The following is a 21,441-nucleotide window of genomic DNA, read 5'->3' as shown; positions in this document are numbered from 1 at the left end:
TGTGTGTGTGTATGTTTCAGAGGACAACCAGCGGCGCTCTCATGTCAAACTGGGCACTGCGGCAGATTTCTCTCTGGACATTAACGAGACAGACCTCAGCCTGCTGACCGCCACTATCCGGGCGCCATCCGGGCGGGACGAGCCCTGCCTGCTGAAGAGGATGGCCAACAACCACATCGGTAACGCACGCACAGAAAATACACATTTTAAAGTCGTTAAAAAGTAAACGAAAATCTGTATTTATTTGAATCTATTCCTTCTCTTATCTCCCTTCACCTCCCAGGGATCTCCTTCATCCCCCGGGAGGTGGGTGAACACCGGGTGAGCATCCTGAAGAATGGTCGGCACGTCGCCAACAGTCCCATCTCCATCATGGTCGTCCAGTCAGAGATCGGCGATGCCGGCCGAGTCAAAGCTCACGGCGACGGCCTCGTCCAGGGAACCACCTTCAACAATGCCAGCTTCGTGGTCGACACACGAGAGGCCGGTCAGTGTAGCCTTTTTAGCACGACAGCGGCAGTGTTGGTTTGTCGGTCGATCCACCACTTTGGTCCAGACTGAACTATATGAACAATTGTTGGACGGATTGCCGTGATATTGTACACAGACATTCAAGTTCCTGTGTCCCCTGACTTGTCCTGTCGCGCCACCATGAGGTTGACATGTGTGGTTAAGACCGAAATATCTCGACAACTATTGGATAGATTTTCATGAAATCTGTCACACACATTCACGCCATTAGCATGGCTCTAGACTCTTAATATTTTTTATATAAACTTTACGTAAAGTTCTTCTCTTCTATCAATAATATTATTGTATTCATTCTACTACTAATAACATTTTCACCAAGTTAATTGCTGTGGGAACACGATGACACCACTAAAAACTCCTTGTTCATCTGAAGGCTTGTGTCTGTCGTTAGCCAGCCAGTGTTAGCTTTATATATCTGCCTGTTCCTGTCTAGGTTACGGTGGCCTGGCTTTGTCCATCGAAGGTCCCAGTAAGGTGGACATCCAGACGGAGGATATAGAGGACGGGACGTGTGGAGTCACCTACTGTCCTACTGAGCCTGGAAACTACATTGTCTCAATCCGCTTTGCTGAGGAACATGTCCCAGGTAAAAACCGGCAATTTTTTTTACAGCTTCCACTGTTGGAGGATAAAAAAACGATGCTAAAATTATTAATGGACACGACCATCGCGACAATTCTTCGCCTAGAAAATAAATTACTGATTCCGACTCTCCTGAAAGCAAACTAATACTTTAAGGATGGAAATAACTAATAATGAAGCATGCTGGAAAACATATTTTCGCACAAATAGTCTGAGGTGTGTGTGTTTGTCAACAGGAAGTCCGTTCACAGTAAGGGTGACGGGTGAGGGTCGTATCCGGGAGAGCATCACTCGAAAACAGAGGGCAGCATCTGTCGCCAGTGTGGGGAGTGTGTGTGACCTCAGCCTGAAGATACCAGGTACGTACGCGCGCAAGCGCACACACACTTGGACATCTCGTTGATCTGAAGGCTTGTCTGATTGGTTGTCTGGAGTGTCAGTCAGAGGAATGTCCTGGATAGGACAGGTGCAGTGGCTTTTGTCTTTATGTTATCTTGCACTCTAGACACTTGTAAACGTCTCGAATAGTAATAGCGGTGTGTTAGCTAGTGAAAGCTAACACGCAGCTTGTGAAAGCTAACACGACATCCAGACATTGTTTGCGAAAATGTCCTGCGTCGTCAGAGCTGCTCCTTCTCCTTTTCTAAAAATGCTTCCTGTCTGAAGCTATAACATTTCTCTTGTCTTCTGTTTTTTCTCAGTACTGACTGTATACTGTGTCAGTTTTGTCTTTTGTCATGTCTTACCCTTCTTTTCCTGTCTTTGCTTCCCTCTCCTTCCATGCTTCCTTTTGTCTCACCTTTCCTCTATCTCCTTGGCCTTCCTTTTTCTGTATTCTATTTCTCCATTTTCACATTTCTGCCTTTCTTTTTCCTGTCCTCTTGTTTCTTTGTCCTTTTCTTCTAATCCACTTTCCGTCTCTCTTCTTCCCCTTTCTCCATCTTCTCTTCCTCAGTTTCTCATTTTCTTTTCTAATGCCTTCTGTCCCCCCTCCCTAATCACTCCTTCTCCTCCTCGACTCCTTTTTCCTCCTCTGTGTTCCTTCCCCTCTCCGTCCTCTCACCTCCTCCTGGTCAACCTCCCCTTCTTCCAGTGAGCTGGTTCTTCCTGGTCTTGTCTCGGCATCTCCTCTCTCACACCTCCTCCCGCTCCTACTGCTCCCGCTGGTGGTCTGGAAGATCCAGCAATCGCAGGGCTTCTCCTTCCACTGTTACCTCCGATCAGAGCCTCTATCCTGGGCGTGTCCGCCTCATCTCTGGCGTCTCTAGACTAGCGCTTGCGGGCAGGACGACGGCAGCGAGGGGCGTCCGGGTCGTTGATGCCCACTGCTCTGTGGGCGGTGCCAGGGTGGAGGGTGCGTTATAGAGCCCTAGTACAAAAAAATTGCTCCTGATTCAATTTCAATTCACAAACTCCAGAATCGATTCATTTCGATTTGATTATTAATGAGTCAGTTACATCTGATACATACCAATGTTGTGTAAAGCACAGTGTAAAAATCAAGATTAATCGGAAATTTTTTTTAAATTCAGGCCTAGTTTTTAAGTTGTTCCACCATGAGCCTCCAGAACAGGTTCAGAGTTCTGCATCAAAATCACAAAACTTCTTCCACCACTGCAAGCTTCATTAAATATTTTCGGAAATTAGACTGGGGCAAGACTTTAGTCGAACTTTATATGTTCCTGAAAGTTGGATGTTTATCAATATTGTGATTAACTGGAAAATCAGAACCTTCCTTCTCCTCACGGCCAATTCTCCTTTTCTCCCCCTCTTTTCTTCCACCTCCTGGTCCTGTTTTTCTCTCCTTATTTCTCTCGTCCTGGTCATTTTATCTGCATTTTGACCAAAACAAAAATCCCAAAACATGACACGGCAGATACATCAACAAAGTTACAAGACAAAGTTTATCGTAAATCAGTGTCGAAAAATTAATACACAAAAGTAATACAACACCCGACCTTCTGTCTGTTTACAGCGATCGACATGAAGGACATCGCCGCTGAGGTCACTTCCCCCTCTGGAGCCAGTCAGCCCGCCGAGCTGGTGGCCGTCGGTAATGACACCTACTGTGTGCGCTTCGTGCCCACGGAGATGGGCGTGCACAGCGTGAGTGTGAGGTACAGGGGCGCGCACGTGCCGGGCAGCCCCTTCAAGTTCACTGTGGGGCCGCTGGGAGAGGGCGGCGCCACCAAGGTTAAAGCAGGAGGCCCGGGACTGGAGGGAGCACAGGCAGGAGAGCCAGGTATGCGCACGCACCCATGCAGACATTATACATACAGGGACTTCACACTGACTGCGTACGCTCCGTAGTTCCTAAGTCTCACCTTCAAATCCAGACCTACATGCTGGACCCAAAAGGATAGGTCTCATCATATTCCTCATTTGTTATTGTCAACAAAGCCCATGAAAATACCCGAATCAAAAGTGAATCAATTCCTGCCAACAAGTATTGTGTGTGTATCCGAAGCCCGATCTATCTTATTCCTGTGCCACAGAGCTCCACTGATGTTCAAAAACCGTTAAAAACCCATCAGTGAGCCACACCGTTGCACTGGGTGACACCTTCCTTCACTACCATGAACTAGAGCACCAGAGAGTATTCAGAGACAGACTAACACAATGTTTTTGGTCTTTTCATGGGATTTGTTGACAGTAACAAGATACAGAGTAACACCAGCTTGATCCTTTCGACTGAAGCGCACTTTTAGACATTGATTTGGAAAAGTAACTTAACTTCAAGCTATGGAGAACGGGCCCTTATTATGCCATTATTTGTTTTTCAAAGTTTTCATTGCCAATGATGATGTGACACACGTTTAAATTTTCCAAAAAAATGCGTTTCTTGATAAGATATTCCACTGTCACCAAGTCATCGCATCCTTTTGCAGAGTAGGGACGGGCTCGTTTTGAGTAACGATATTAGCATAAAAAGGATTGATACCAAAAAACTGGATCCATGTCGATTTCAGTCTCATTCTCATGCTCTCTCACCAGCTGAGTTCAGTATCTGGACACGGGAGGCAGGGGCCGGCGGCCTGTCCATCGCTGTGGAGGGACCCAGCAGGGCGGAGATCTCATTCGATGACCGCAAAGACGGATCCTGCGGCGTCTCATACATCGCTCAGGAGCCCGGTAGAGAAAACGCAGACGCAGTTTACTCTGACGGCTGTTCATCAATGTCTCTCTCGCACTCTCTGAGTTACATCCTCTCCTCCTCCTCTCCAGGTGATTACGAGATTTCCGTTAAGTTTAACGACCAGCACATACCCGACAGCCCCTTCCTGGTTCCCGTCGCTGCTCCGGTGAACGACGCCCGCCGCCTCACTGTTACCGGCCTTCAGGTGAGGCATGAGGAGACACCTCCACACCCAGCCTGCCCTGCCTTGCTAAAGGGCTCTGGGCACAGTTGCATAAAAACATGTCGTGATAAGATAAAGCAGATAAAGTGGGTGAGAGGGTTCGACTGATTCAGGTTTTGATCAAAGACAGAGATGATTGTTAATTTTAATTCTTTGTTTATTAACATTGGTGTCCATGTTCTAAGAGCTTTTTCCACTGCAACAGGGAGAAAGCACATTTGATTTGTTTCTCATTTAAAACCAGAAATTAATTAATTAATTAATATGCTGAACACTGGGCTTGGCGGCAGCATTAAATGGCTCATATCGGTCGAACCCCTTGCAGTTGTACAGGTAGGCAGATTTAAGTAATTTTCTTTATGCAACTGGCCTCATGGATGTGACCACAGTCAGGCAAAGACACCGTGTCTGGGTGAAGCTGAAACGTCATGGAGTCAGTCAGTCAATCCACAGATGAATTGACTAATTGTTTCAACTCTACAGTGAACCCTTTCCATTTTGAACACTTTGATGTTTCCATTAGCGTCACCCTCAGGACAAAATGTCAACTTAACAAATTAGATATTTCATCATCAAATAGATTTCCTTGACATTTACTTCCTAACTAGAGGACAAAGGTCAAGAGGTGACTAAAAACATTAGGATTTATCCTCTGAACACCCCAGATGTTCATATTGAACTTTACTGTAGTCTTGCCAGAGACAACTCTTGATGTAACACGAAAAACGTTGACTTTATGGTGAGATTATGTTCAGGGATGTGATTTCAACCACAGCCGCTCAGACTGACGGAGTTCGATATGGTCAGGAAATCGACGCTCTCCTCGACCGTTTTGCCTGGCTCTGGTCACCCCTCTTTCAGTCTGGTGTGGAACTGCTGGTGTTTCTCTTGTGTTTCATTTAAAGGCTTTTAACAGCTCCATCGTCCTCATCAGCATCGGCATCATCAGCTTCCTGGCTGCCAAGCTACAGCAGACAGAGACAGGCCACAGCAGACCCCCTGCTGCCGTCATAGAGACTGTAGTTTGTCTGTAGCTGTAGATGAACCTCTGCTCTGTTTAGTCTCTCATGTGTTAGTTAAATCTGGGTCTTATAGTACAGCCAACCGATAAAGTACTGCTGTCTTGGTACTAGATGAGAAAAATGCATTAGTGTTGAAGATACGATAATACTGACAGGTGATGGGAATTTGGAAGTAGGTTGGGATTTTGCCTAATTTGCTCTCATCCCTTTAATTTCGCACATTTGAAAATGAATGAAAAGATCTGATTTATGGCAAAATTGGATTCACAGCATTTTTGCATCAATGTGATAAATTACCTTTTAAATTTCTTAGATATTTAATTCAGCCTATTAATCAAAATTAAACATTCTTCTCTGGTTATCTCATTCAAGAACAGTTGGTCAATTTAATTTAATATCATTGTATACTTTATCATCGTTATTTACATAATATTGTTATTATGGTTAGGTACTGGAAATGGCACAGAGTTTAAAAACAAGCACTAAAAATAATTTTATTATTCTTTGATTACATCAAAATGCAATTTAAGACTTTTATTTAAAGTTCACGTACATTTCGATTTTGTTTAGACACCATTTAAAACTAATAATACATTATTATTCCAAATTTAAAGGGTCCTTATCAAAAATGTTTATGAAAAATATGTACTTATATATATATCCACCAATATTATCTTTTATTAAGCTCTAAACTGTTGTAAACCATCTCATATTCACTGAGTACTTCTTTTAAGACTGTACTATAACACTGCAGCACATTGTCAGTTTGTCTAACTGCTTTTTTAACACTGGCCATCTGCCTCTGTTTGCTGGAGCTGCACCGACAGGAGCACAGGTAAGAGTAGAAACCAGTCAGTAGAATACATGGAGAGAAACGGTAGAAAAGGGTAGAGCATATAATAGAAAAGAGTAGAATAGAAACTTGAAGGAGGAAAATGATTTTTTTCTTTCTACCACCTCACACGACTACTTGGGTGTGTGTGCGCATTAGTTTACGAGTGTGTGTGTCTGTGTCCCTGTTGTGAAACTGTCCATGCCTGTACACTGACTTGTGTGCGCGTCCGACCTCGGTAGGAGTCTGGTCTGAAGGTGAACCACCCAGCGTCCTTTGCAGTGCGTCTGAACGGAGCGCAGGGGAAGATGGAGGCCAAGGTCCACAGCCCCTCCGGTGCTCTGGAGGAGTGTGTGGTCACCGAGCTGGAAAGAGGTTTGTGTTTTTAAGGTGAAGTGTGGCAACTTAAAGAGGTCCAAAAAAGCCAAAATTGTACGACTCTGAAAAATCTTTGATGTTGGGGCTGCGGGTAACAGATCCCTCTGTCCCGTCCTCCAGACAAGTACGTGATCCGGTTCATCCCCAGGGAGAACGGTGTCCACTCCATCGACGTCAAGTTCAACGGCTCTCACATCCCAGGAAGTCCTTTCCAGGTCCGAGTTGGGGAACCAGGACAGACTGGAGAGCCCGGTCTGGTCACAGCGTATGGAGCTGGACTGGAGAGAGGCACGACAGGTGGGTTTACCTGCCTGTTCACCCATGTGACCCCTGATCTTTTCACTTTTAATTGGTTGAAATGTCAGCCCCCTTTTTAAAAAAAAAAAAAAAAAAACACATTTCAAAGTGCTTTACAATACAATATAAATCACACAACGGCATCATAAAGGAACACAACAACACAAATAGGCCTTTTCCATTACAGGAACCTAACATGTAATGTACCCGTTGTCACGGGTGCTGCATTTGTCTCTATTGTCCTCTGTACACTTTGGGGATGTGTTCCTGGAACTGAATTATTACATGTAAGTGTGGCAGAAAATCAGTATTAACACCAGTTCTTCTATGGTTGTCGATCCCACAGTTCCTCTACCAAACAGTGCATTCAAAACAAAGTTTGTCCCAGCATTTCCTTTTTTAATTTAGCATTTGGATTAAACTTGGGCTACAACATTATTTCCATTATCAATTAATCTATCAATTATTTTGTGTAAAAAATGTCAGAATAGTGAAAAATGCCCATCAATTTCTGTAGCTTTATTCAACAAATGTTGATGTTCATTTTATACACACAAAAAAGAAAAGAATGTGAAGAGAACCAGCAGCAATTTGGCATATGTTTGATTCAAAAAAATTAAAAAACTACTAATAGATTATAATTATTTTTCAAACAAACTATCGATTAAACTTTCTGAAATTTGTCTTGCATCACCACCATACATATGTACATTCACGTACAGCAACAATAGTGCATGGTTTTGGTCCTTTTAGTTTTAATGCTCAACATGCAGTGTCTGACACACACAAGTACACAGGTCCACCATCGTTCACCAACCGGTTAACAGTCGTTAAACAGTCTGCTTCGGGGAACCCTCTTACTACGGGACCACAACGCTCAAACATTGCTAGTTGTGAAACAAAAATTGCTGACTGTCTTTAAATCTCGCAGGGACCCAGTCAGAGTTCATCATCAACAACACTAAGGCGGGCCCTGGGGCCTTGGCTGTGACCATTGAGGGCCCGTCCAAAGTAAAGATGGACTGCCAGGAGGTTCCAGAGGGCTACAAGGTGCAGTACACTCCCATGGCACCTGGAAACTACCTGATCAGCATCAAATACGGAGGACCAAACCACATCACCGGCAGTCCTTTCAAGGCTAAAGTCACAGGTAACATGGCGAACGTCACTCTTTGAGCGACTTACGCTTTTTTCTTAAATGTACTGCAACGAGTAATGTCATTCAGTATCTTAAGAATGGAAGTTGGTTCTTCATCATGGGTAAAAAAACTATACCAAACAGGTGACAAAATAATCTTAACTCCACTTAATAGCTTTCGTTCTAGCTTTCAACCTCTTCTCATGATCTTTTTTGTTGGTCTTGCTCTGTCAGTTGAAAGCTCCTTATTTTCGTCACCCACTATGTATCATTATTTTTCCTCTGCCTTCATTAAAAAATGCTAACAAAAGGCTGGAAGGTAGGTTATTTGTGGCTTGTCAAATAGCACTGTGGGAAATGTAGGAGAGCAGTAATTAAGTAGATAAGGCAGGCGTTAATTTTCTTATTGACCAATTCTATGTATATCTTTGTTTTTGCTTGAAACATTTTAAAGCTACCGCAGTAACAATTACTATCTTTCAGGTCCTCGTTTGGTGAATGTGACCAACGCCAGCGAGACGTCGACCCTGACAGTGGACCCGGCAGCACGGGCATCCAGCAGCAGCTTCACCAAGAGCGCCATGCCCAGGCCGGGCGACTCCGACGCCAGCAAGGTGCTGAGCCGAGGCCTCGGCCTCAGCAAGGCCTTCGTGGGCCAGAGGAGCAGCTTCTCTGTTGACTGCAGCAAGGCCGGTAAGGAAGCCTCCGTTACCACACCTCACCTGTGATGGTTGGTGCACATGAACATCTCATAACATGTTTTCTTTTTGGAGTGAAAGATTTGTCTTCAGTTCACGATTAAATAGAGTCCAGTGAGGCAGCAACAGGATTGGCCAGGTGATCAGACAGGTTGCAAACAACTCCACAGTTTAACCAAGTTACTTATCTTAATTATCTGGAAACAAGACATATATATATTTCATTTACTTCACTGTGCAGCTTCTTGTGTGGTGCTGTGTTCTGAGCATTACGGGGCTGCTGGTGTGACTGTAGGCTTGGTTAAATACGGTTCAACTGGGGACTTTGTTTACATCTTGTCTGATTGTTTTTGTTTTGTTGCTTTCCTAACGGGCTCAGTTGTGAAGTTGTTTAGTGATGTCTCCATGTCCTCAGTACAGCTGAATATCAAAAAACTGTCAAGTACTGCAAGTTGGCATCGAATGTCTGCTCAGACTTAGCAGTCTTGTTTTCTTAAATCTTTGATCAGATGGTTCCTGATGTAAATCAAAATTCAGATAAATTTATTCAGAGGTATTGTACAGCTGCTTGTGTTTAGACAAGTCACATTTGATAACTCTGGCCTCTTTTGTTAAATAAAAAAAAAAAGGGTTTGTAATATACACATTTATATTTCTCAAAGTAAGATAAGCAGTGGTATCAGGAGTTTCAATAAGGATACAAAAACAATCCTTTTATCCAATATCTTGCTTTGAGGAAAGCAAACATTTTTCCACAGAACACCTGATCAAAGAAACCTAAAGATTCTGAATCTCACCGGGCATTTGACGCCGACTTTTGGTACTTGACACTTTCAATACTCTGCTACAGATACATTTTGGTTGCTATAAAAAAAGAAAAAATATGGAGGTTTGATACCAAGACTTACTCAGGTATCAGAAAATTTCAAACAATATCCACCCCTACCTTTCATGATGAGACAGGAATGACACCTGAAACTATGAAAATAAGAGGTGGAATTTTCCTTTAACACTTTTATCAACACTGATCTTTGCATACTTGACTTGCTTGACATCTTCCCCTCCTCTCCTCAGGTAAGAACATGCTCTTGGTGGGCGTGCACGGTCCTCAGGTGCCCTGTGAGGAGGTTCTGGTCAAACACTTGGGCAACCTGCAGTACAACGTCAGCTACATGCTAAAGGAGCGGGGCAGTTATCTCCTGGTGGTCAAGTGGGGGGATGACCACATCCCGGGCTCCCCCTTCCAAGTTGTTGTCCCATGATGCACCAAGAAACCCACTATCCACGCTTCCTGCACCATTTTTGAATCCCTGTTTGAGTTAAAGTGGACACATTAGCTGCACTGCAAATAACTGTCCAGTGAACAAGTTGCTTAACAAAGCTTTGTGTGCTAACTCTTTCAGTTCAGATCAGATGTTTTAAGGATTTTCTGCCCTGACATAGTTGCTTTATTTTGCTGAAAAAATACTCAACCTTCCAAACTGACCCCCCCCCTCAAAAACAGTCAGTTTTTACAACTGCCTTTAAAAACCCTCAACAAGTTGACGGGGAGATTAAATGAACACATTAGTGAACTGAGACTTACTCCACTAGGCAGGCATTTCTGCAGTGTGTCAGGGAGGCAAAATGGTAAACGCTACATAATCTGGCATCAAACTGGAGCTGTAAAGAAAATAGAGGGAGAAATGACCTGATTGGGGGAGAGAGAACTCGTCTGTTTTTTCGCTGCCCTGAAATTTTCAGTAGACACAATTTTGCACTTTTTATACTTGATTGGTAAATTAAAGATTGATGGTTTTACACCAGACGTTAGTTAGTGTAAATGTCGAGACACAACAGCGTGGTGACTGCACATTTCCGATACGTTAGACTGGATTTTGGATTTGGCGAAGGTTTGGACTTAGACGAGTGGAGCCCAACTTTGAAATGCTAAGGATTAGAAAAGTGACTGTAATTACACAGCACCCGGCTCAAAACATGGACTTCGGTGAGGTTTCTTAGTGCTTTGATTGTGCGGCGGGGTGCCTAATGACCAGCTGTTGGTTTGAATCCTTAAAGTTTCTCTGCTTGGGCCAGCTGCAATGAGCATAAGCCCGTAATAACCAAATCTGTGCATAACTTTCCTAACAAAATTAAGTGCTGTGAAAAAACAAAAACAAATAACATCTCAATTAAAAGAACTGGAGTTCTGTATGTTTGGTTTATTGTCATATGATGTTTCTTTAAAGTGTGGACAGACCGGATTCGCTCCGACAAGAAGCGCCAAACTGAACGCGACTACTGATGATTGTTCATTTCTTTCTTTTGAACCTTAGCTCCCGAAATCCCACGAGTACATGATGTTGCCATACCAAATCAATGACTGTTTGACCTGCCCTCACATTACTGTTTCCTGTACTGTACAACAGACTACTTATGTGCCAGAGGTTCATCGCTGTTCTGTTGTTCCTTCGGCAGCATTTTTACATGAACGGATCTGACTTTTAACTGTGTGGCTCAGTTCCGATCTGCTTCACGTCGGCTTGGACACAGCAGAGGTCGAACTCGGGTAGGGGTGCTGGATGACTGGTTTTCAGATTTGATGATGATTTCAAATCTGTCGTCTTCAGTATTTCTCGACCGGTAATGCTTTTTGCAGTTAAAGCACAATCCGACACCAACCCACGCTGTCAATCAGTCCAGCAAATCAGATCTGAGCCTGAAAATTAGAGGTCAGATTTATTGCTGTCCTTATGTCTTACCTAAATGTTTTTGCCTAATCACTGCTACTTTTGATACTTAATGGAGGATTTTTGTATTTGGGGAGGGGGGAGGAAAAATTCTCATTTTGTATTTGGGAATGGGTGTTATAATGTGAAACTAAACTGAGATGATGTACATTTGATAATTAAAATCAACTGGAATTAAGAAGATCGACTTCAGCCTCTCATTTCCTGGATCTCAGTAGAGAAGACGTTCGGTTAGTGTGCTGAAAAACGTACTCTACAAATTGTACCTGGTCTTTAGTAAAAATCTGCCACCAGTAAAATGTATTTCTGAAAACACTGAAAAAAAAATGGAAGAGTTGCTACAGGGGAAATGGTCAGGGGCAATACACATACTTAAGAGCGATCAGAGGGTGGTATTGATTAGCTGAATGAAATCTAATAAATTAATCCTTAAACAACCTCAAGTGATTTCAAGTGAGTTTTTTGCAGTCTACAAATAACATTAGCATTAGACGTCTAAAAGTGTAACATGTGGAGAGCTCAGGTCATATTTGGATCTATGCTAAGTGCCAGACTGGAAATCAGGCTTGTGCGCCCAGTTTCACAATGACAGAGGGAGAGATTGCATGCACAAAGTTTAATGCATCTTATCACTGGACTTCTGCGGGACTTACCAGGCTAGAGTGTCTCCATAACCCAACAAGAGCCAAGTGCCTGAGGCCTGAAAACTGCCACAATATACGGACATACATAAGCGCCTACAAGTGAATGAGTTGCCACAACAGCGGCAATTCGTACAAATTTGTAAGTAAAGAAGTGGTGAAAAGCCTGGTTTTCATCAACGTTGCGAAAAAAAAAAAAAAACCTGCTAAAAGCTACAATCAATGTACCACGCATCTTGTTGAGCATTAACATTGGTACTACTTTTATAAACCCCCCCCCCCGACTTCCCCATTTCTGAAACAAACGATGCTCATAATTACTACACCAGTAAGCACCCTGGCGATGTTGGACCACATTACCATGTGTTCAAATTCAGCATATCTAGATCTGTCTGAAAATCTGCACCTGGGATTTATCACTTTGGATTTAAAACTTCAGACTCAAGTCAAACAGTGGGTGCCCGGTAGCCGATTGGTCCACCGGACCGGTTTACATTATTAACACTTATTCTTCATGTTTTTCTAAATTTATAGAAGATTTCAAATTCATATTCTTGAATATCATTTGCTTTGTAATAAGATTCGTTGATTTCAGTTCTTGAGAATTTCTGACTGATATTTTAATTTAGTTGACAGATCATTTTAAAACTGATTTTACTTTCATTTTCCAGTTTTAGTACCTATATAGTAGCTACTGAATATATTAATATTATATTAATATTAACTATAAAAGAATCTAAAATTGTTATACATCATTATTAATTTTTATTATGTTTTATTAAAAAAAACTAAACAAAACATTATATTAGACTTTTGTTGGTATTAATGTTGTTAATGTTTATTTGGTGTTGTGATAGTAAGCTAAACTTTAGTTCTCACACACACACACACACACACACACACCCTCCCAGCCACAGTCACACCACACTTACACACAACATGACTATGCTAGAGCTCAGAGACAATGTGGCCATTTTATTAAAAAATAAAGCTCTCTCTTCGAATATGGGCCGCCGCCTAGCTGACCCCCAAGCAATGCTCCAAAAAGTCCAATATTTGCAGAGAGCAGCCATGTTCATGGGCCGGAACGGCTTGGATTCGGGCAGTCTGCAGACAGGTTAACCCTGAGGGGCACTGAGATGCAGATGTGTCTGGCTCTGGAGAACGGGTGGACTACAAACACCTGACTTTTCTGGCACATTGCTTAGGTTGGCCAAGCTAGCATGGCGGCCAGTCTCCGGAGAAACGGCTAAATCTCTCTCCTCCAGTAAGAAGTGGATGGTGCCACACCGGTTTTGAGCTTCCAGCGTAGTTATTGTGTGTAGGGCGGGTGTGACTGAGCTGGCGTGGGAGACCTGGTGGGTGAGTGTGAACTACAGCGAGGTCATTAAAAAAAGCCTATGCTTTAGCCTATGTGTGATGGACTGTATATTAAGAGAAACTGCACTCCCCATATATGCATTATATTTTGCTGTTTCTGCAACACAATAAACATATTTTCATTAGATCCGTTTCTGTGTGATTTGTGGCCTGGGCTGCAATACTACCGCACCACTTTCTTGACACAGAAAAAAAAATGGAAGCAATTTGACAAAACACAACAGAGTAGCTCTACAAGAGGAGGGCAACACGATGCGAGGATGGAGGGTCCGACATGGCTGATATTCTGCGTCAGTGGTGCAATTTTCTAACAAGACATACGTAGTGAATATTCAAATTATGCAGATCCACATGATATGGAGAAAACCTGGGGCTCAGACCGAACAATGAACACCGAAGAACAATGTTTTATTACCTCTGTAGTATTTCATAGCACGACTGATTCATGTGGTTAATTGTATTAAAAGTTTTTATCAGAGATGAGTAATTATTTATGATGATCCAGCATTAATTGTGTAACGTGACAGCTTTGTATTTTGCAAGTTTGATATGTGGATGACACCAATGAGCCTTCGTCACATGTCAGTTTAAAACCCAATGTATTTTTGTTTCTAGTTACAGTTAAATTAAAAAAAATATGGAATTAAATATGAGATTAAAAAGCAAAAAGTTTAAAAGCATCATAAATAATTAATTGATTTTACTCACAATTAATGACTTAATAAAACCATAAAAACATAAATATATCACATGCTCTTAATGATTTTCTTACTTGACCACTGATATTTACTTAATGTGTCTGAGTAAAGATACTAAATGAAGTAAATGCTTCCTTCAAAAAATGATGTAACTCAAAAATGGTTCATTTTTTTGAGTAAAAGGGGCTAAAAGTTCATGTGTACAGTAAACAAACAAACAAACATTCAAATCTCACGTTGATCAAGATAAGCCCTTAAGCCCTTAATTAGTTAGTCATAAAATACATTGTTTGTCAAATCACAGTCATGCTGTAGTTTATGGTACAATCTAAATTTAAACAATTTAAATCAAAGCTTTCAGAGCAGTCGTATAGAAAACATCCCCACCACATATAAGCAGATAGAGAGAGAAAATGTATGCTCCCCATATATTAAGAGTATGAAAGTCTGCTCGATAAACGTCCTAAATTGGGTCCCTACTTAAATTTCATAACTTTTTGTCCACATAGCTGATTTTTTTTTTTTTTTTTTCTCATTGTCTGTTGTGAGTTTGGTCCAGTCCAGTCCCAAACCAACGACATTCAGCCCAGATTTCAAACATAAATTAAACAGAACTGTCTTCTAATTCTGTGTGTGGGTAAATAGAACGCAAGTCTGCCTGAATACCTTGTAATCTGAGCATTAGTCGATACGCAGGTTAACCAAAAGGCCACCAACTCATACGGGGCACTTTGCTTTCTGTTGAGTCGCTCACTGGTAATATCTTCAGCGGGAGTCCATTTCCATTACAGAAGTAGGGAAACTGCCTCTCGGTAAAAGTGTGTGTGAAGGTGTGTATGTGTGTGTTAGTATCAGGATCAGAGAACGACAGTTTTCCTCTGTTCCAGTCCAGATGAACCCTGATCCTCTGAAGCTGCTTCTTCAGTGAAACAACAGTGTCTGGACCTGGTAGTGAGCATGCTGTGTATTCGTTTTGATAGAACATTATTCCCCACAATCCAGACTGTGGCTGTTCCTTCCTCTGGACAGATTCCGTGGCCACACCAACTCTCCAGTTTCCACTGTGTCCAACCTCCACCTCCCAGCTGTGAGTCCCCGAGGTAAAGCCCTCGGAGCCCAGGACAATGTGAAAGGAGTCAAACCTCTCTGGATTGTCAGGAAGCTTCTGTCTCGCTCCATGACTCACACTGGTCAGGTCATCAGACAGGATGAGTTCTGGATGAGCAGAGTTTGGATCCAGAATCGCAGGAGTGTTGGAGACCCTCTCCTTCATCTTGTTCCAGATGTTGAAGGTCAGGTTGCCCAGATGTTTGGCCACGTCTATCAGAGCTCCCGAGACCAGCTGTGGATCATCCGGCAGGGGGCGCTGCTGGACTCTTTCCACTGCAGCCTTGTAGTTCTGCAGGAATGAGATGTCTTCAGCTCTCAGCTCCTCCTCTGTGGCTCTGGTTGTGTCTGAAAGAGCTGCTATCTCTCTGCTCAGAGCCTCAATCTCCTCCTTCATCATCTGACTCTTCAGCTCCTCTTCCTCCCTCAGAGCAGCGATCCTGGCCTCCTCTTCCTCTTGTAGGAACTGGCGGAGCTTCTTAAACTGCTCCCTAATCTGTCTCTCTGTGTGTCGGACCTGGACCTTAATGTGTTCTGCTGTCTGACCACAGTTTCCTTTAACTTGTTCAAACAGCTTCAGTTTCTCTTGTAAGAGCTTCAAGGTTTTCCGGAGCTCCTCTCTGTGATCCTGTGCAGCTTCATCGACGGGTCTGAATCTGTGGTCGCTGTGTGTTTTTGAATCTCGACAGACGAGACACACTGGCTGCTGATGGTCCAAACAGAAGAGTTTGAGTTTCTCGGAGTGCAGACTGCAGAGAGACCCAGACCCTGCTGAAGCTCTCTGATCCCTCTCCAGTGAGACGCTCTCACACAGGTTCTTTAACGCCAAGTTACGAGATGGTTCACTCCTCGATGATCTCCTCTTACAAACTGGACACTCATGTGTTTGTTTCTTTCGCCACCATCTCTTCAGACAGGTTTTACAGAAGCTGTGGCCGCATGACAGGACAAAAGGATCTTTAAAGGTGTCTTGGCAGACTGTACAACAGAGATCCTCATTTGCTTGAGAAGCCATTTTCTCTCGATGGAAACACGACAGGAGCAAAGACGAAAACAACGAAGAAAGTACTTTCTTTAGATCAAGGATTCCATCAACATATTCCAACTGTTCTCTCCGGTAGCTGTTCGTCTTTTGTTAAGTTTTGGTTTTGCTCTGATGGTTTTTGTCCCTTGGTGTACGTATCTTTTCCCTATGAAACAAATATAACCTGTATTTTTTGTGTTGTTCTCAGGTGAGTCACGTAAGGGTGGAATTTTTGATACGCCCTTTGTACGTGCTGCTCAACTATTTAACTCTACATACCGAGAGTGTTTTTTAATTTCCTGTGTTTTTTTCATTCATTCACTTTCATTTCAGATTGCGTCGGGGAAATGAGCGGCGTTATTGATTTGTATTTCTAAATCTAGACTACAACAACACTAATTCTGAGAATTTTGACAATTTTTTGAGAATTCTTTGAGGGCATATTATTAATTCTGAGCTTAATTAAAGGCGCCTCCAGTATACGGTTCTTTATTAGGTCTCAAGGCAGCATTGGGAAATTACAACTTCAGCAAATGCAGTGTTTGCTCTGTTAGGTACTAAATAGCTACGTGTTAAAACGGACATGCACACAGTCCATTCATTGTTTTCACATATCATATTTAGCCTTGTTGAGGAAAATACAAGGTAACTTACTCTGTCTGTGCATTGTGGTTATTAATACAGTTGCATAATTTAAGCTACATTTCCATGTATGTGTGTGACTACAGACTACAATTTGTGAACAATCCCATATCAGGATGGAGCCCCCCCCCCAAAAAAAAAAAAAAAAAAGTTAGAATGTTTATTGAAAATATCTGTTTTCTTTCTAACACAATAGTACTCGGCTTACAGCAGGCAGTACCTTTATCACCGTCGATATAGAAAGCAAAGTAGTAAATACTAATACTAGCAGCAATACAGTTCTCCATTCATTCTTAATGTGTTTGCTCAATGATGGCATTATTTAAGCACCTGTGGCCACAGGGGCTGCTATTCAGGAAAGGTTAAGGCTTGTATTGACAACGAATTAGACTTAAGTTAATGTACCAGTTATGTGCCGGTGAAAGAACAGTGTGTGTGTGTGTGTTTATCTCAGGTTTCTCTGTGTTACAGTGCGTTATCTGATCCACAGCTCATTTCCACAGTGAGAAGCTGATCCTGCACAGCTCCGCTTCAGGCAAACCAAAGGTAAATAAGGATATTTTGGATCTAACAGTTATCTAATCTAATCATTTCACAACGGAATTTCAGCAAAGCAGCACCGCCACTGTGTAAATAATGGCATACAGCTTGTTGTAGGGAGAGCTTGATTTTTAGTGCCAAATTCAACTTTGATTTTTTGCTTCTTTATTCGTGAAACACATCTGTCAAAAATGTAAACTGAGTTCTCTAAATGAGGCTTTCTGGCAGGAAATGCATTGCTTTCTGACGACTCAGAGCCAGAACCGCTACCGGGAGCAGATTCAGAAGGAAACGTTGACGCGCTTGGCCTGGAAGAGCCGCTACGCCAAACTCTACCCATCCTGCTACAATCCCGGAAAGAACAGCATGGAGCCCACACAGATGCCCCAACTGCCTGCTGACCCCCGGTGTGCTGCTTCTCTCACATTAAAACCTGCTGTCGGAGGTGTTCATGTAAAGCTAAGACTCAAAAGCAAGACTGAGAGACTGAGACGATCTAACAAAACAGTTCACCTGGACAGGCGCAAAGGGAAAAAAATCCAAAAAGGCAGGCAAGAGTCAGGCACAGGCAGGTAATCAGATGGAAAAAAGGCCGGAGCTACAGCAGGTATGACACGACAGACAGTCTCACAAGGAGCCAGTGAAACCGAGCCGGTAAAAATAGTGGAGATCTGATTAGGGAAACGGGGAACAAGCGAGCAGGCAGCTGTGGGGAATCAGGTGATTAGGAAGGGTGGGAAAGGCTGGGGTACCTACAGGACAGGTGGGAGCGGCTGGATCTGGAACGACATGAATTAGAGGGAAGAGGGAACCCTGACAACAAGTGTGTCCCAGCTCTGTTGTTTTTGCTGTGCCAAAATGTATTTAGTCCAGAATAAATCGTTTCCATTGGTTCAAAACAGCTTTTTAAATGCAACACGCATTGGCCGCGTCAGTCGCATCACTTGACGTGTGCCATCTGAAGCCCCTGGTACACACCAGATACAGAAAAAGTAGTTGAGGTACATTGACCAGGATGTGTAACTGTAACTGTAACCCAAAATTTAAGCTTTAATGTTATTCGTAAACAACTTTTTAATATTAATATTCTGTAAATATTGATAATACTCACTTATCAGGTGTTTATGCTCCAACCACCAGGGCTGTCCTGCCTCCTGTTACCAGGACACCCAAGAGGCAGAGCGAACTTCCTCCTCCTCCTCCTCCTCCTCCTCCTGTGGAAGCGGAGGGCCGGATCAGTGTGGCCCCCACCATGAGGCCAGTTTCTCCCCAGACCAGACAGGCTCTCTATCAGGACTCCTCTCACCATGTATGAAACCCAGATTTGGTTCCAAATGTCTTAATTGCGTGCAGCTTGAAATCGAAACTCGTTTAATCTTAGTTTTAAATCTTTCATTACCCAGTAATATTATGCATAAAACAAAAGTCGTTCAACTGTTACAGTTTATAGAAAAAAATGAAAAACCACTACCCAAGGTTTTACTTGTTTCTGAAGTGTATGGTTTTCTTAAAGATGATGTCCTTTAGCTGGCGATTACACCGTGAGGTGCAACGAGCCATTTCATAACTTGGGTGGTCAGTGGTCCTATATTTCTGCCAAATCTTATTTTTAAACATATTTTAAAGAAAATGTCCTGCGCAGGGGAAAGGGCGGAGTCTGTACCTGCAGAGACGTGGCCTGATCAGACCTGAGGAGAAGTTTGATTTTCCTCTGCTCTCGTCCTGGGAGTACGGTTGGAGGCAGGGTAAGATGGAGGGACTCCACTTCTGTCTGTTAGACCTCGAACTGGTGTCACAGAGTTATCTAGATTCCATGTAGTGACCACGCCTGTGTCTTTCATTAAAGCCTGTTCTAGATTGAACAAGGAGTAAGAGTCTACAGGTGTTAACTAGCGCTCAACACAAAGTTCAGCTGAGGCTGATGGGAATCTCGTTCGTCTCGGAGATATTTGGTCACGAACTAAAATACTGGGCAAATGGAATTTTTTTTTAACTGATGGTCTCGTTGATGAGAAGTCAACCCATCCTGGGGGGAACATGAATGTCTGCACCAAATTAAGTGGCAATTCATTTTCCTCAAAACCACAAATGGAAACCTCATGGTGGCCCTAGAGGAGAAGTCAGGGGATCACCAGAGTCAGGACACATCGTCTTGTCCAACGATCAGTGCTGTTGTTTTTCTGGTTAGGACCACCTTCTCACAGAGGAGCATCAACTCAGGGCATTATTTTTAAAATTGGCTTCAGCATTTAAACTGCTTTCTGCGACTAATTCTAGATGAAACTGCTCAATTTTAACTGGCTTTACCTGGTTTTATAAGTAACTAGAGCTGGTTTTATCTTGAAGTGCTCTAGAATGAACCATAGGCCTTCCTCAGTACTGACTTTTGTACTTGGGAGCCTGAACTTGGCAAGTTCAACTCAGGCCAGGACGAGGAGGAAGCAGTTCTGACAGTGAGATGCAGTTTAAAGACACACCTGCAGTCATGTGGGAACCACCTTCCTTTTTATTCTCGTTGCTCTAGAACATTCCCCCCCGACCCAAGATTAACGGTGTCTGCCCTGGATCCACAGGTGACTACACTCTGGACTACAGAACTCCGTCCCGTGCCAGGTCGTCGGTGGTGAAGAACACCTTCTACGCCAGGAACGGCGTGTTCAGCAGCCCGTCAGCCACCAACACACTGGGCTGAAGTTCAGCCATCGGACACCAGAGCTTGCTCTTCAATGAGAGTTCACAGCAGCTAACAAGGCTTTCGTGTTAGAAAGGACATTCCTGTATGTTCAGATTTTGTTTTAATGGCCCAAGCATAGTAGAAAATCTCTTGGTACTTTCCGGTAAAACTAGACAACAGCAATTTGTTGTCAAGCTTTCTAAGTTTCATGAGGATAATTTATCATTTTGTGTTGGAATGATTTGATTCAGACTTCCTCAGGCACAAATCACCAGTGTCAGCTGTTAGACAACAACTGCGAAAGCAACAGCTGGGCCGATGTAACAAATTTGGAAGCGCACCAAACATTTATGATGGGGTTAGACGGTCTTTCCAGTCAGGTTCCCTGTACGACTGGTGATGATTGGACAAAAAAAAAAAAAAAAAAATATGCAATTGCAACAGATAAATCCTTCAAGAAATCCGAAACCTCCTGAAACACTGTCTGTTTAACAGCCACACAGCTGTCAGGTTAAATGTCTAATAACTTGATACTGTGTGATGGATAATTAATGAACTCCTGGCTTGGTATCAGACAGAAGGAGTCAACTCAGCTCCAAACACCTGATACGTCAGTGTCTCTAAACAGCGAGCCGCTGGAGGAAACCGTTACACACCACAGCAGTTAATAATTTATTCCTAATCAGTCATAATTATTCCACGAGGCTTCCCCCAAGCAGTGTAGTTGTATGACTGTTGTACAAATGTGTAGATGTTTTCAGTAAATAAACTTACTGGATGTTTAAATGTTATCTCTTGTTTTTCCCTTTTTTGATCTCTCAGTGTGTTCAGACTTCGCTCCCTTTCCCTTCCCTCTCTGGGAAGACATAAATCATCCTTTTTTTTTTTTCTTTTTTTTCCATTTCATCCTTGAACAGCCGGGCAAGGTCATTTTTAACAAACGTTACTCAAACAGGAGGAAAAAGTGGGGACTATTTTCAGTGGTGGATTAAAACACATAAGGCAGTCTGGTGAATATTTCCAGCAGCAGCACGGTGTTTGTGGCATCGAGTCAAAATAAACTACAGCACGGTACTGCAGTACTTGTCAGTAGGATCAATTCAGGTTGTCGCTGAGAACTTCTCCAGAAGGTCAGAAATAATGTGTGTCAGTCTATGTGATCTTTTAAT

General features: G+C 42.8%; 3 protein-coding genes across 3 annotated transcripts in view; 2 read left to right on the top strand and 1 right to left on the bottom strand.

Annotated features, from left to right (window-relative positions):
- LOC120807410 (filamin-B) overlaps positions 1-11,927 on the top strand; it is an 84,275-nt gene extending 72,348 nt beyond the window's left edge. The window contains exons 38-49 of the mRNA XM_040159421.1: positions 21-179; positions 284-487; positions 965-1,117; positions 1,350-1,472; positions 3,089-3,355; positions 4,108-4,245; positions 4,339-4,454; positions 6,569-6,701; positions 6,825-7,001; positions 7,933-8,151; positions 8,623-8,832; positions 9,912-11,927. Coding sequence (XP_040015355.1) covers positions 21-179; positions 284-487; positions 965-1,117; positions 1,350-1,472; positions 3,089-3,355; positions 4,108-4,245; positions 4,339-4,454; positions 6,569-6,701; positions 6,825-7,001; positions 7,933-8,151; positions 8,623-8,832; positions 9,912-10,099 — 2,087 coding nt within the window. The 3' untranslated portion in view covers positions 10,100-11,927. The remainder of the gene's footprint in view (positions 1-20; positions 180-283; positions 488-964; positions 1,118-1,349; positions 1,473-3,088; positions 3,356-4,107; positions 4,246-4,338; positions 4,455-6,568; positions 6,702-6,824; positions 7,002-7,932; positions 8,152-8,622; positions 8,833-9,911) is intronic.
- Positions 11,928-14,955: 3,028 nt separating this feature from the next.
- LOC120807411 (E3 ubiquitin-protein ligase TRIM35-like) lies at positions 14,956-16,504 on the bottom strand. The gene has a single exon (XM_040159422.1). It carries the CDS (start codon positions 16,405-16,407, stop codon positions 14,983-14,985), a length of 1,425 nt encoding a protein of 474 aa, XP_040015356.1. The 5' UTR covers positions 16,408-16,504; the 3' UTR covers positions 14,956-14,982.
- A 991-nt stretch (positions 16,505-17,495) lies between these two features.
- LOC120807215 lies at positions 17,496-20,376 on the top strand. Its single transcript, XM_040158976.1, has 6 exons — positions 17,496-17,604; positions 17,827-18,105; positions 18,327-18,421; positions 18,739-18,907; positions 19,241-19,343; positions 20,172-20,376. Exons 2-6 carry the CDS (start codon positions 17,830-17,832, stop codon positions 20,288-20,290), a joined length of 762 nt encoding a protein of 253 aa, XP_040014910.1. The 5' UTR covers positions 17,496-17,604; positions 17,827-17,829; the 3' UTR covers positions 20,291-20,376.
- The last annotated feature ends 1,065 nt before the right edge of the window (positions 20,377-21,441 follow it).

The sequence above is a fragment of the Xiphias gladius genome, chromosome 21, assembly GCF_016859285.1.
Source record: "Xiphias gladius isolate SHS-SW01 ecotype Sanya breed wild chromosome 21, ASM1685928v1, whole genome shotgun sequence".
Classification (NCBI taxonomy): Eukaryota; Metazoa; Chordata; class Actinopteri; order Istiophoriformes; family Xiphiidae; genus Xiphias; species Xiphias gladius.
This window is presented reverse-complemented; position numbering and strand designations above follow the sequence as displayed.

What these genes read in the sequence shown, in the direction of transcription:
- LOC120807411 (XM_040159422.1), bottom strand. Translation starts at nt 16,407, where the DNA reads ATGGCTTCTCAAGCAAATGAGGATCTCTGTTGTACAGTCTGCCAAGAC.
- LOC120807215 (XM_040158976.1), top strand. Translation starts at nt 17,830, where the DNA reads ATGCATTGCTTTCTGACGACTCAGAGCCAGAACCGCTACCGGGAGCAG. An exon ending in TGAGACGATCTAACAAAACA is followed by an intron (nt 18,106 to 18,326) that starts GTTCACCTGGAC and finishes TCAGGTGATTAG; the next exon opens with GAAGGGTGGGAAAGGCTGGG. An exon ending in GGAGTACGGTTGGAGGCAGG is followed by an intron (nt 19,344 to 20,171) that starts GTAAGATGGAGG and finishes CTGGATCCACAG; the next exon opens with GTGACTACACTCTGGACTAC.